Here is a 14,594-nt window from a genome sequence, read left to right on the forward strand (position 1 = left end):
CTCATCTCATTCATCGTGTTTCCCTCTTCAGATAGACAATATTTCCACTTGACTGTTTCTTGATGAAACGAAATAACTTATAAGGAACAAAGATTTATTTTGCTCATGAGTTCAGAGTTTCTGTCCGCAGTTACTTGTTCCGTGTTTCTGGGCCTGTGTGGTAAGATAACATACATCATGTGACAGAGGAAAGGGTTATTTCACAGTGGCCAGAAAGAATGTGTGTGTGTGTGTGTGTGTGTGTGTGAGAGAGAGAGAGAGAGAGAGAGAGAGAGAGACAGACAGACAGACAGACAGATAGAAAATGAGAGAGACAAAGACAGAGAGATAGAGAGAATGAGAGACAGAGACAGAGAAAATGAGAGAGACAGACAGAGAGATAGACAGAGAGACATGAGAGAAAATGAGAGAGATGGAGCCAGAGCCAGAGAGGGAGACAGAGAGAATAACAGAGACACAGAGACAGAGACAGCTAGACAAAGTTAGAGACAGAGAGAGAAAGAGAGAGATAGAGACAGATAGGCAGAGAGAGACAGAGACAGAGAAAAAGAGAGAGAAAGAGAGAGAGAGAGAGAGAGAGAGAGAGAGAGAGAGAGAGAGAGAGATGAGGTAGCCAAAAGCAAGACATACCCTTCAAAGGAATGCACTGGTGGCCTACTTCCTCCAACCAGGCCCTACCTTCCATAACAGCTCCTTCAGAAAGCACGCATCAATGGGTGAACCCACTGAGGGAGCCTCAGTCTTCAGAGTCCCCCCCCCCCCCCCAATAGCACCATTAGTCGGGCACCATGTCTTCAGCACATAAGCCCTTGGGGCCATTTTATATCCAAACTATAACAGTGTTAAAGTGCTTCTCAGGCATATAAAATAGAGTTATACTGACTATTTTAATGTCTTTGTCTACAAAGTCTGCCAGTTGTGTTCTTCCTCGGGCTCATATCTATTGATTGATGTTCTCTCTTGCTGTGGGTCATATTTCTTGCTTCTTTGCTTGCCTGGTGGCTTTTCATTGGACTGCAGACATGACTAGTACCTGGCTGGGTGCTAGATATTTTTGTATCCCTATAAATAATCTTGAGCTTGTTCTGGGATGCTATTACGTTACAAAGAAACAGTTTGATCTTTTTGGGTCTTGCTGTTAAGCTTTTTTAGATGGGCCGAGAATTGCACTGAATCTAGAGCACAAATGCAGCAAGACCCTTCTGGGTGTGGTACCCAGTGCCTCATGACCTGGGGGAGGGGAGTCTTCCAATTCTGGCTGAGGAGAAGAAAAACTGTCCTTGGCTCTGCATAAGCTTCAAAGACTGTTCTCTCTAACTCTTCTAGGCGTTTCTTTGTCATCCTTGAGTACTTTCTTCATATCCAGGAGTCACTGGCATTAGCAGAAAGTTGGGGTAGGACCCTTGACAGACCTCGGGAGTGCTTTCTCTCTTTGTGTGGTTACCTCCTTTCTGTTATCTATGAACTCTAGCTACCTTGGCTTCCCAAATACTTAATTCAGGAGTTGGAATTGCCTTTAGCCCTCTGTCCCTTTTGGAAAACCTCCTCTAGCAGTAGGCTTATCTGGTCATAGGGTCATAGGACTCACCCTAGTCTCATATCTTGAAAACTACTCTTTCTTTGTTTCTTTCTTTGTCTCTTTGTTTGTTTGTTTCTCTTTCTCTCTTTTCTTCCTTCCTTCCTTCCTTCCTCTCTTCTTCCCTTCCCTCCTTCCTTCCCTTCCTCCCTTCCCTCCCTCCCTCCCTTTCCTCCCTCCCTCCCTCCCTCCCTCCCTTCTTCTTTCCTTCCTTCCTTCCTTCCTTCCTTCCTTCCTTCCTTCCTTCCTTCCTTCCTTCCTTCCTTCCTTCCTTCCTTTTTTCTGGTCACTTCAGATAAAAGGGAAAATCCAGTCCCTGCTATTTTATTTTGGCTAGAAGCAGAAATCTACAATGTTCTTTAGGTTTGGAATTCTCTGGAATGCAAGACTATGGCAAGCCAAGTGCTCTTTATCAGACCAGGAAAAGGCTCCTGCAATGGCTGAAAGGGATTCCAACCTAGGTACAAGGATAGAGCAGTTTGAGAGCACTGTGCTTTCTTCCTGGGTCTTATCAAAACTTTGACCTCAAGCTAGCTGTTTCAGCATCCTCTGGTGGTGCAGGCTCAGTGTTTCTCGTGGAGAAGCTGTGCCTCTCAGCTCACACTTGACATCATCATTTGGGGACGGGGTGGCTCAGTTTCTACTTAGATGCTGTTTTGTGTATTTAGGTCACCCAAAACTTCTCCACTGGAGGCAAATGAAAGTTCTTCCAGTGTATTTACAGCACCCAGCATTTGCTGCTGTAGACAGCACTACCCCCAAGACACTGTGTTCCACTTTGAAGATGAAGTGCAGACACACTCTTAAAAAGCAGGTCCTCCATTTCAAGGGTGAACAAAACACCACTTAGCCAAGCATTCCGTCTGGTTAAATTTAGAACAAGAGAAGGAGAAAAGAAAGAGTTCAGAATATTCTCTGATACTGAGCCCGGGGTATTTTTCCTTTTAGAGTGACTTGGGCACATTTTCATTCATGTGGACCTGTGGTCGCTCAGCATTGTACTCTGGGACAGGAGGCCAACAATGACTGCCTTGTTGCTAAATCCAGCCGGCCCTTCTCAGTTATTAACCTACTTGACCTCTCCACAGCATTTGATGTGGACGGTTCTCTTCAGGATGCTCCCTGGCTCCCCGCTCCCCCCCCCCCCAGCTTTCTGTTTCTGTCCCTCAGTCTTCGAAATACCTGGTTAGACCCTAAACCTCCCTCTCACATGGAACATTATCTTCGGAATTTTTTTTTAAATCCACACCTGTGGCTTTCCTGGGAATTCCTAAACCAGTATTTCTAGCCTAAACATTTCTTCTGAGCACCCACTCGGAATGTTCAGTTGTCCACCTTCTGCCTTCACGGCAACCCTACAGAGCTAACCTACCCTTAGCTGTCTCCTTCTGGCTAGTTTTATGTCACCTTAGCATAAGCTAGAGTCATCTGAAAGGAGGGAACCTCAAAACTGAGCAAATGCTTCCATAAGATCCTGTAAGGCATTTTCTTAATTACCGATTGATGAGCCTTGACCCGGCCCCCTGTGGGTGGCGCCACCCCTGGACTGGTGGTCCTGGGTTCTATAAGAAAGCAGGCTGAGCAAGCCATGACGAATAGGCCAGTAAGCAGCATCCCTCTGAGGCCTCCATGTCAGCTCCTGGCTCTATCCCGCCCTGACTTCTATCAATGATTGACTATGATGTGAAAGCATAAGCCAAATAAACCCTTTCCTCCCCAACTTGCTTTGGTTATGGCGTTCTCATAGAAGCCCGTAGCGTTGGTTCAGATCTCCATGCCAGGCACTACATCTGTGTAAAGGATTCCCCTGTACATCTTGTTGCTAAAGCCAGAATTCCTAGCATTCAATCTTCCTTCTGGTCAGCAAGCTCTGCTGATGATACCCCTGCCATTCTTTTGGGAGCACTGCTGTGCTCCTCCCTAGAGCACGCTCTGCTTCCATCCCTCAAGCAGTCAGTGCTCTTAACCTCTGAGCCATCTCTCCAGCCTGGGACTGCGTAGTTTAACAGGCTATCTCAAGCAAGCAGATATTTTTCTATTGCCCCTGAAAAGGGTACAAATATGTCTAACTGAAAAACAAGGTAAAGGCGAATATCAATAGAGGTCAGCACACTTGCCTGGCCTGTGCAGCCCCAGGCTCAGTCCTGAATAAAAAGGGAGAGAGTTTAAAAAAAAAAAGTGAAATATATGGAAATATTAACAACAACAAAAACTTACAAACCAATTAAGAGAAGTGAGAAAAATGCACCAAAGAATGTAAATTATAATTTTATAAGAACTATAACCAATACATAAAATATTGGGTTCTTTAAAAAAAAAAAATAACCGAAGAGTACCAGCTGCTCTTCCAGAGGTCCTGAGTTCAATTCCCAGCAACCACATGTTGGCTCACAACCATCCATAATGAGATCTGATGCCTCAAAAGACAGCTACAGTGTATTTATATATAATAAATAAATCTTTTAAAACAAACAAACAAAAAACCTATGCAGTCCCGGGCTGGCCTCCAACTTGTAGCTCTCCTGCCTCACCCTTGAGTGCTGGTGATCCCATGCCCAGAAAAGCTATTTCCTTGCCTTTGTTCTTATCCAACCATTTGCAAATGTACCCTCCTTTTCTCGTTCACCGTGGCATGTGGACTGGCCGACAGCCAGATCTGCCTTCTTAGGCTCTGGTTTGCCAAGCCCCGAGTAATACAGTCATTAAATTCAAACCATCTTTGCTTTCCTGGAAGAAATACCTCTTGACCATGAACAAACTGTTGGCTTTGGCTTGTGTATATTTAGGATTTTTGCATTTACATATTTGTAAGACAGGTTGGTTTGGGCAGAGATTGCTAACTGGTAGTGCAGCACAGATGTATTATTTTATTTGGCCTTTAGTCTATTTAAATAAGCTGTCAGTATTTAAAAAAAAAAAACACAAATGGGAAACAGTACCATAAAAAATGGACTTACTTTCTAAGGAATGTATCAAGACTGGGAGCATTTGGCTCAGTTTTACCACCTTTTATAGATTTTTCTGTAAGGTGTATTTTATATTTCATTAATTTTTGTATTTTATTGTTTAGATTTATTTCTTGTGTATAGGTGTTTGCACTGCATGTATGTAAGTGTACCATGCGTTTGTCTTGTGCATCTAGAGGTCAGAAGAGACCATCAGATCCCTTGAGATGGAGTTAGAGCCAGGTATGAGTCACTATGTGGGTGACCAGAGCCTTTGGATGTATGGCCGATGCTCCTAACCACTGAGCCAGCTCTCTGAGACTCCCACCCTTAGTTTTATCTTTACCTTTGGTTGGTTGGCAGCTTTCTGCTGTGAAGATTATTTGGCTTTTGCTTTTGTTTGTCTCTTAGCACTGACACTCTTCCAGTTCTCTCTCTCTCTTTCTTTCTCCTCTTCCTCCTTCTTCTCTTCCTCCTCCTTCTTCCCTCCTTCGTCTCCTCCTCCTCTTCTTCCTCTTCCTCTACCTTTTGGTTCTGAAACAGTTTAAAATACATTGGAATCTTCTGTTTCTTGAAGGTTTCTTTAGAATGAGCCTCTAAAACTATTTATGCTTTCTAGAATTTTGCAAGTAGAAGTTTGATTTGTTTCTTCTATTCTTTCTGGCTGATAACCTAGTAAACATTACTGACCTGAATGTGAGCAGGAACATCTGTCAGATCTGTAGGTAGACACGGGGATGTTTCCCAGTTTTCTGTCCGAAATGTTGCCTAATTCCCCCCAGATGTTTGAACTTATAAATTGATACAAAAAGACTGGGCTTGTGCTGGGGGTTAGAGAGATGGCTCTCTAGCTTTCTGCGGTGACAGAGGACCTGGGTTCCATGAATCACAACCATTAGTAACTCTAGCTTTAGGGCAATGGCTGTCAACCTGCTTCAACCTGAGATTCCTTTGGGGGTTAAAGGACCCCTGTCACAGGGGTCACCTAAGACACCTATTATTGGAAAACATGGATATTTACATTACAATTCATAACAGAAGCAAAAGTACACCTATGAAGTATCAATGTAATAATTCTGTGGTCAGGGTCGCTGTAACATGAGGAACTGTATTAAAGGGTTGGAGCATTAGGAAGGTTGGGAACCACTACTCTATGGGCTCCAGTGCCTTCTTCCAGCTTCCGTGGGCATGAGGCATACAAATGGTGCACATATACACAGGCAGGCAAACATGCATCCACATAAAATAAATACATCTTTTACAAAGGGTTTCACCAGTTTTTGTTTTGTTTTGTTTTGATTTGATTTTAAAGAGATAGTGTCTCATGCTGTCTTAGTCAGGGTTTCTATTCCTGCACAAACATCATGACCAAGAAGCAATTTGGGGAGGAAAGGGTTTCTTGAGCTTACACTTCCACGTTGCAGTTCATCACTAAAGGAAGTCAAGACTGGAACTCAAGCAGGTCAGGAAGCAGGAGCTGATGCAGAGGCCATGGAGGAATGTTTCTTACTGGCTTGCTTCCCCTGGCTTGCTCAGCCTGCTCTCTTATAGAACCCAAGAGCACCAGCCCAAAGGTGGAACCACCTACAAGGAGCCCTCACCACTTGATCACTAATTGAGAAAATGCCCCACAGCTGGATCTCATGGAGGCACTTCCCCAACTGAAACTCCTTTCTCTGTGATAACTTCAGCCTGTGTCAAGTTGACACACGAAACTAGCCAGTACACATGCCTAGGCTGGCTTTGAAATGGCTGTGTAGCTAGGTATAACCTCAAACTTCTTATCTTGCCTCCATCTTCCAGATGATCAATACAATACCCAGTTTCTATGGTGCTGAGGATTGAGCTCGGGGGTCTGTGCGTGCCAAGCAAACTGTCTATTGACGGAGCCACAGCATCCCCAGGCCATGTTTATACCAGGCAAACTATCTGCTAACTGAGCCACATCCTTAAACCATATATATATTTTTAATAATTAAGAAGTTACCTTCATAACTTAGCTGCCTTTTTCCTTCTTTCCTTGTTTATTCATAATTTTGCAAGGGTTTCTAGGTATTGGTCTTCTAAAAAACCAGACGCTGGTTTTATCGTCTGAGTCTGTTTTTTCCTTTTAACTTTATCTGTTACTTCCTCTGTATATGATTTAGTCTTACCCTTCTACTTTTTTTTTTTTTTTGAATGAATCTACTTTGTTGTTGCCTAAATATTTTCCTTAGGATTTTGATTCTAATTCATTGTCCTGTTCCTGGCATGACATTATTGAAATATTATTTAACATTTGGTAGTCTGTCTTAGCTTCTTTTGCCATCATTGTGATTAAAGTACCCTGACAGAGTCATGTTAGGGGAGAAAGGTTTTCTCTCACTCACAGTTCCGGTCACAGTCCATCACAGTGGTGGGAGACGGTGGGTCACTGGGTCACTGGGTCACGGTAGCTTCCACAGTCAAGAAGCAGAGAGCAAGGCTCACTGGTGCTCATTCCTCCTCCTTTTCACCTGCTCAAGGACCTGACCAGCCAAACAGTGTGGCTCACTCTCGGGTGGGTGTCCTCACCTCCGTTACCCCAACCAAGACAACCAACCCCTCTACACAGTTTCTCACCAAGACTCCTGTCCCAGGTGGTTCCAAAACTGGCCAAGTTTACAACTAAAATGAACCATCATGGTAGTCTAAACATTATAATTAATTTTTTTTAATATTTTGGTTACTGGGCAAGAAGATATGTTGCTCTGTCAGTGAGAGAATGTTCCCAAATTAATCTTTTTAGCCTCTCCTTTCTAAACGGAAACTTTTCTGATCCCTACAAAGACAGACTATAATCAATTTGTTCCTATTAATATGATAGATGTATGTGGTATATTGAAGTGAGTTTGTATATACATGTGTGACATATATGTGTGCTCTTGCACTTCAGGAGCATGTATAGTGTTTACACGTATGTGCACACGTGTATCACACCTATGGAGTGTGCATTTTTATATATGAGGTACGTGTATACAGGATGCATCTTGTATAGCTCCCACTGGGACTGAACACTTCTTGCAGGGGGCATATCTAATGTCTGCTCTGCTCCTGCAGGTCTGCAGCACATTGGAACCCAGCCCCTTGTAGACATCCTTGTTTGAAGTAGAGCCACCCGTTTTCTCTGGCTGGATGGAGAGGTCACACCAGGATACTTCCTTATCCAGAAAAGATGCTTGCACCCAGACTTACCCACCTAGGAGGAGGATCAGACATGCCCAAGTGCAGGATGCAGGTAAACCTATCTGCCAGTGGGTTAGGACTAGGAGGGTGGGGCGCTCCTGCTAAGGGTAGTGTTCGTGACTCAGGGGGATGTGGTGGAGGTGAAGGGCAAGACAGGGCTTCAGAAAATACCAGGATTCAAATAATCCAATGGACTGCGTTATGGTGTGTGTCTCATGTGCACTTGACCACAGGTTAGCTAACCTCAGCTGTAGACTTCTCCAGTCTCTGCTCCACTCTCCCCGCCTCAGTCTCCTGGCCAGCTGAACTTATGATACCCGGGGTCTTGTCCTCACAAAGGCAGACCCTGCTTTTGACCCTGGGGCATGTGTGGAAATCATAGAAGAACAAAGGGTAATGGTCTTTGGGGCAGATAGGCTTGAGTTTAAATTTCAGCTGTGCCTGTTTCAAGCTCTGCAAATCTTGGGCAAGCTGCCTTCCCTTTCTGCCTGCCAGTCTGATTTCTTCCTGGCAAATAGGAGCTAATAGTTTTTTTGGGCTTACTGTGAAGTCTAAACGACATGTGTGAACTACTCAGCCGGGCTCCTGGCACTTTATGTACATTTTTGCATCCCCCTCACCCCCATCTTGTATGGCTCACAGAACCACAGCTATTCATTGGCAATGAAGTCAGGGGACCAGCAACAAACTCTTAACACTTCCCATTTTTAGGTTTACATGAGACCAACAGCTTTCTTTCCCACAGTGGCAGTAAGATTTGCAGAGCAGATGTCTTGGTGTGAAGCTGCTCCCTCGAGGTGTCTCACGAATGTTTGCCGACAAATCCATGCAAGGATTGACCTTCCTTCTATCTGCCTGCCTGTGCCACCAGGCTGGGAAGATTGAAAGGCCCTACCCTGCACTATGTCTGCAGATGGCGAGGCTTGTTCTTCTGTCTGATGGCGCCAGGCTGCAGATGGGAAGCCCCGAGGCTGTATGGAGCAAGCTGCTCCTCTCTGGATCTGTGCCAGGCTGCTCTCATGCAAAAGAAGGCTCAAGAGAGCAATCCAGGCTGCAGCCTGGTGCTGAGCGTTCTTTCTATGTGCAGTTTCAGGTTCCTGGATCTCATGCCCTCATGGGCCCACTCGGGAGGGCGGACACTCCTCTGCTCTAGGTTGGTTTGGCGATTACAGGTCTGAGCTTCAAAGCCGGTTACAAACCTTACTAATTGCAACCCCGGGGGAGCTGGTCCAGCAGGCTAAGCTTCCTCAAGTGGACAAGTCAGGCTGCAGGGGCCATAGTGGGGTTGACATTTGTATTTTGAAGCGCGGCCTCTGGAGCTAGGGTTCCTGCGGGATCACCAGGGAAGGAGCCACCTCTGGTGGCTGGTGGCAGTCCTCCCTGCTCCTGGAGCCCACGCCTCCCCGGATCTGGCCCGCGTCAGCCAAGTCAGGTGGAAATCTCCCCATTCAAACCAGCGCGGGCCAATCAGGGGCTGGCGCGCCCGGCCGTTCCAAGGCGCTGAGCGGCCGGCCCTGGATCCCGCCCGCCCGGGAGACACGGGCGAGGTGCAGAAGGGCTGAGCCTGCTGCCTGGGTTACCTGCACCCACATAGCCACCGCCAGGCCCTCCTATCCTGGCCACAACAGAGACGCTATGGAGCGCTCCCTGCACCGCGTCTCCCTCGGGAGCCGGCGCGCCCACCCGAACTTGTCCTTCTATCTCACCACTTTTGGTAAGTGCCTCTGGGCCAGGCTGCCAATGGACTGCTTTCTTGGAATCAGAGCCAGGAAGGCAAGCCCCCCGCTGTAGCAGGGAGGCTTGCGGAGCAGGTGCTCTTTCTGTTCAGACACCTCTGGCCCCTTCCTCCAGGCCCAGCAAGTCAATGGACACCACCTGCTGCCCTGCCGCTGCTGCCAGCTGCGGTCGGTTCTGCCTCACTTGGCTGGAATAATCATGCCCCAGTTCATCTTTCAGAGAGGCCTGCCTTGTAACCACGGAGCTCCCCATTAGCCAGCGTTCAGGTTAAATCAGGGTCTAGTTTACTATGTCCAGACAGCTCAGTCAGCTGTTTCCTTTGGCTCACTGACTAGATGGAAGGGTTAGCCCAGTTTTGGAGTCTGCATCTAACTTCTCTTGTTGGGTATGTAACCCACAGTCAGTGTGGATGGAGGCAGTTTTCGCCAAGACAGATCTTAGAGTATAAAGGCTGAGGGGAACAGAAAGGGGGCACTGAGTCCTATAAGTCCCAAAGTTGCAGACTCTCTGTTCCTCCAAATCCCAGCCAGCCAGCAGCTGTACCAAAGGCCTGTGCAAACCTGGCCTTCCAAGGAACTATAGTAAGAATCGTAGCCCACGGTGGGGGCTTGATACCTGACTGGAAACTTTCCCACCAATGCTGTTCTAACGTGTTTACAATTTCTTTATGAAGTTGGAGTGGTTACTGTGGCAGAACCCAGTGTTAGCCAGTTCTCAAAGGCAGAGCACACGTGGAATGAGACCCTCAAGAAGGGCTCTTGGCTTCCCGCTCCTCAGGCTCCTCAGGTTATCCCGGCACAGTGCATTTGACTCTTCACAGCTTGAGCCCCAGGAGCAGAGGGAGTTATGGAAATGCTGCGGTACGTTGATTCCTAGAGACAGGCAGCAGCCGGGACCTCACTGGTCTTGGTGCTGGAAAATCAAAAAGAGAAATCCACTAGCCACCCTGTTGGTTGAGTGCTCACTGGTGCACGACCTGTGCCCAGTGTGTCACCTGCATTGTTTCATGTAATGTTCCCAAACCCTACAAGCCAATCCTTTTAATTCCAGAGGGATACAGGGCTCTCCAAGACTGGGGAGATTTCCAGATGAGAGAGGGTCAGAGAGCTATCACCTTATCCCCATTTGAGAGTTTAAAAACCATTTTACTGTGTGTTCTAGGTATCCCCAGCCGCTCCCTCGTAGTCGTAACAAAGTCCACGTGGTTCTGTGTGCATGGTTTTGTAAAATGAGCCTTTCACGGCTGGTGTGACGTGAATATTTCTTTGCATTTACTCTGATCTTTTGTTCAAATAAAGCCTTTTCCAGACTGGAGCTTGGGAAGGGTCCAGTCCCAGCAGGGCGTGGCTCCTCCAGCCTGGCTATAGCTTCCGGTTGGGCACGATGGCTATCTAGTGGATCGGCTGTTTGAACCTGTGACTGTCACCTGAGTATGCATGAGTCAGGCAGGAGCTGGGGACAAAGGGAGCCACCTGCTCTTTTCATGCAACTTGTTCTTGGATCTTTTTTTTTTTTTTTTGACACTAATTTGAATGCTTGAAAACTGCTTCCTGCAGTAGTTCTGTTTCCTGGGGCGCCATTTGCCATGGTGACCTTACTGCTGGCTGCTAATTGTTCCTGGTCATGGAATGCTCTCTGCTCCTGGGTTCCTGAGGACTCCTGCTAGCGGGTACCAAACCGTACCCGAAGCGTTTTTTGGACTTTGAGTTGTGGTGGTAATGGAGATTGAACCCAGGGCCCCAACACTAGGCAAATGTTCTCCTCTACCGGGCCCCTGAAAACACACGGGCTCCTGAGATTTATTCCCAGAGAGTAAGAGTTAATAACTGTGAGTGGATCCTGAGACTCTAACCTTAAAGACATCCTAGAGGTATTTTGAGCATGATCCGAACTTGGAAGCTATGGATTCCAGATCAGTTTTTGCAGCCAGTGTAGGTACCACTTGATGCAGATCTCTTTGCTAATTTTCTCAGTTGCTTGGCCTTTCCCCAACAATTCCAGGTAGCTCCCTGGCCCCTTCCACAGTGGACTTTGCCTTGGAGGAACCTGGTGACGATGCTATTGACATTTAAAGGAGGTGGAGGCATCTCTGGAAACACTAAGAGAAAAAAATATTTCCATCAGAATTCTCTACAGGAAGAGTCTCTCTTTCTCTCTCTCTCTCTCTCTCTCTCTCTCTCTCTCTCTCTCTCTCACACACACACACACACACACACAAGAGTGGGAGTCATGAGCACACCTACTGTCTCCCAAGAAAGGCAGGTCCACGTGACGTTCATTGGCCACCTCACTGCCTCTGAGGCCCTTAGCCAACCTCAAGGGAGGGCTCGTACAAGCTAAGGCCAGGAACCAGCTAGGCCTTTGTTAGAATAATTTGGTGTAATTTGAAGAAGTGTTAGCAGGTGTTCGTGGCTGTATCTTCCAGGGTCACACCTTTTATTTCGATTAGGGTATTTGTTAATTCTTTGGTAAAATCTCTATGGAGATATAACTCACAATGTACACAGTTCACACATTGGAAATGTACAACTTTATGGTTTTGAGCATATTTACAGAGTTATGCAACTATTACTATGGTCAATTTTAGAGTATTTTCATCAATGTAGAAATAAGCATTGTACCTGGCCCTCCATCCTTCCCGACCCCCTCCAATCACTACTGTGTTTTCTGATTCAATACATATGCCTTGCGGAGGGGATTTTATGAAAATGGAAGTGTGTGTGTTTTTCTATGAATGTCTCTTTTTACTGTGTTTCCAAGGAATGCTCATGTTGTAGCATATAGCAGTACTTTATTTAAAAATAGTTTTTACATTTATTTGTGTGTGTGTGTGTATACACATGTGCCATAGCACATGTGTCGAGGTCTGGGGACAACTTGTAGAAGTTGGTTTCCTAGTCCTATCATGTGCTTCTTGGGCGTGGCACGTAATCCCATAACATTGGGATGGCAGTGTGACACAGAGGTAAGAAAGTCACTGGGCCTTGCTGGCCACCAGCTTAGCCAAAAGCGAACCTCAATAAGACTGGCATGGTCTACACACCTTTCATCACAACACTTGGGAGGCAGAGGCAGGCAGATCTCTGTGAATTTGAGGCCAGCCTGGTCTATATAGTAAGTTTCAGGACATCCAGAACTATATAGAGAGATCCCGTCTTAAACAAACACAACATAACACAACACAGCATACACAATACATCAGAGAACCACAATAAAATAATGTAAACTCCAGGTTTGGGGAGAGACTCTGTCTCAAGGCCACAAGACAGGGAGCAATAAAAGAGGTCACCTTAACATCTTCCTGTGGCCTCTGTGTGCACATGTGTATATACCACACACACACACACACACACACACACACACACACAGAGTCACGACTAACAAACAACAAGAGTTGTGTTTTTTTTTTTTTAAGGAAGCAGCCATAGTAATTTTATTTCTGGACCTTCTGATTTGCTTCATAGTCTCCTACTTTGTCACCATCACAGACTCCATTACTGTAGCTTTGTAATAACGTTTTGGAATCTCAAAGTGCAAATCCTTTGATCTTATTCTTCACTGTTATTTTGGTTGTTCTATGTTCATGGTACTTCTAGATGAATTTTAGGCACAATTACTTTATATTGAAAACTCCAATTCACAAAAATGTCGGGTACGTACAGAAAATCTTGAAAGGATACCAGAGTTTTAACTTGCCCCATAATGCACATCTCTGACCTGCCTGGGTTGTCTCTGAACAAGTTACTGTTCTCCTGCATCCTGTCTCTAGCATCCTGGAAATGGCAAGTGGTCAGGAGAGAGCACAGGTTACCCCCCCCCCCCCACACACACACACACCCTCCCCTTCCCTGGGGGTATCTGGGCTGGTCGATAATGGACAGCCAGTGTGTGTGCCCTGAAGGCTGAAGGTAGCTATGGGCATGGGTGAGACCACCCACCTCTCTTAGATATGTCACCCCCACCTGACAGCTGTAGGAACCATCGAGAGGTAGGCTCCATGCGTGGAGCCTGGCTCGTCAGAGGGAAATATGCCTCTGAAGATGGAGGGGATCGTGAGGGATGGTCTATTCTTTATTTTTCCATGTTTGTTGTGGTAGCAGTATTAACCAGGGCCCTGCTTTCCCTCTCCACTGCCTCTCTTTGAAACCACAGGGAAAATTCATCCAGTTTTGTACTGAGAATGAAGCCCGGGACAGATGCCCACCAGCCGCTCCCTGTGTTGGGCAGAACAAGGTCAGGCTCTGAACTGGAGGCCTTCGAGGTGACCCTGCCAACTGCCGTCAGCCCTTGTTTCCAGTCCTGTTGCCCTGAGCCTGAGAGACTCATTAGACTTGGCTCGGAAACCCATCCATTTCTCCAGAGCACATAATTCGCTGGGCAGAGCGCTCGCGCTGGTTGTTTTCCTGTCATTTGTAGCCCATCTGCTTGGGGGATCGGGAAATTCCTCAGTGTTGCTGTCTGTTGCTAGCTCCTTGCTCTTTTTCAGTTCTTCCCTGTATGTCCTTTCCCAGCCTTTCTTGATCTGGTGTGTGGCACACATATATATAAACATCCCTAGATTTATATAAAATATCTGTATGGACACACACACACACACACAGTACATCTCAGGCAAGCCCCTGGCCTTCACATGGGTGCCAAGGGTCCAAACTTTGCTCCTCACACATGGCCAGCACCGATTTTTAATTAAGATAAGCTATTACTACACTAGGCAGGCCTTAAATGGACCATCCTGCCTCTGCCTCCCGAATACTGGGATTACAGGCAAGGGGCCACTGAGCCCAGTTTTGGCGATGTTTTCATTGTTTATTTCCTGGTTGGATCAGAGACCATCCTCTGCATCCTTCAGTTCTTTGCCATTCACTGGATTTGCCAGCTCACCCAGCAGAGCGTCATGTATCACGAGAGCCTCACGTGTCCTTGAAGAGACTCTCGCGGTCGGCAGGTGCAGTGGTTTTCCCGTGTGGCAGCTCTGGTCAGCCCTGCTCATTGTGTTGTCCCAGTGGTCTGCATCTTTGTTATTGCCTCTGTCTAGTCTCTCAGTTACCCAGAGCAGGATGCCGATTCCTGCTGTAGATTGAAACTTGTCGTCCTCTTGCCGGCAACACTATCAGCCTTTCCTTTATGTATTT

At 46.5% G+C, this 14,594-nt stretch overlaps 1 protein-coding gene across 4 annotated transcripts in view; it reads left to right on the top strand.

Annotated features, from left to right (window-relative positions):
- Rgs3 (regulator of G protein signaling 3) overlaps window positions 1–14,594 on the top strand; it is a 136,580-nt gene that overhangs the window by 4,234 nt on the left and 117,752 nt on the right. For 2 of the 4 annotated variants that reach the window (XM_052176596.1, XM_052176593.1), the window contains exon 3: window positions 7,600–7,777. In XM_052176596.1, the coding sequence (XP_052032556.1) occupies window positions 7,675–7,777 (103 nt within the window). In that variant the 5' untranslated portion in view covers window positions 7,600–7,674. Of the gene's footprint in view, window positions 1–7,599; window positions 7,778–9,252; window positions 9,440–14,594 lie in introns of those variants that run through there. The other 2 variants (XM_052176597.1, XM_052176594.1) reach the window with 2 other exon arrangements.

This window comes from Apodemus sylvaticus, chromosome 3, assembly GCF_947179515.1.
Source record: "Apodemus sylvaticus chromosome 3, mApoSyl1.1, whole genome shotgun sequence".
NCBI lineage: Eukaryota > Metazoa > Chordata > Mammalia > Rodentia > Muridae > Apodemus > Apodemus sylvaticus.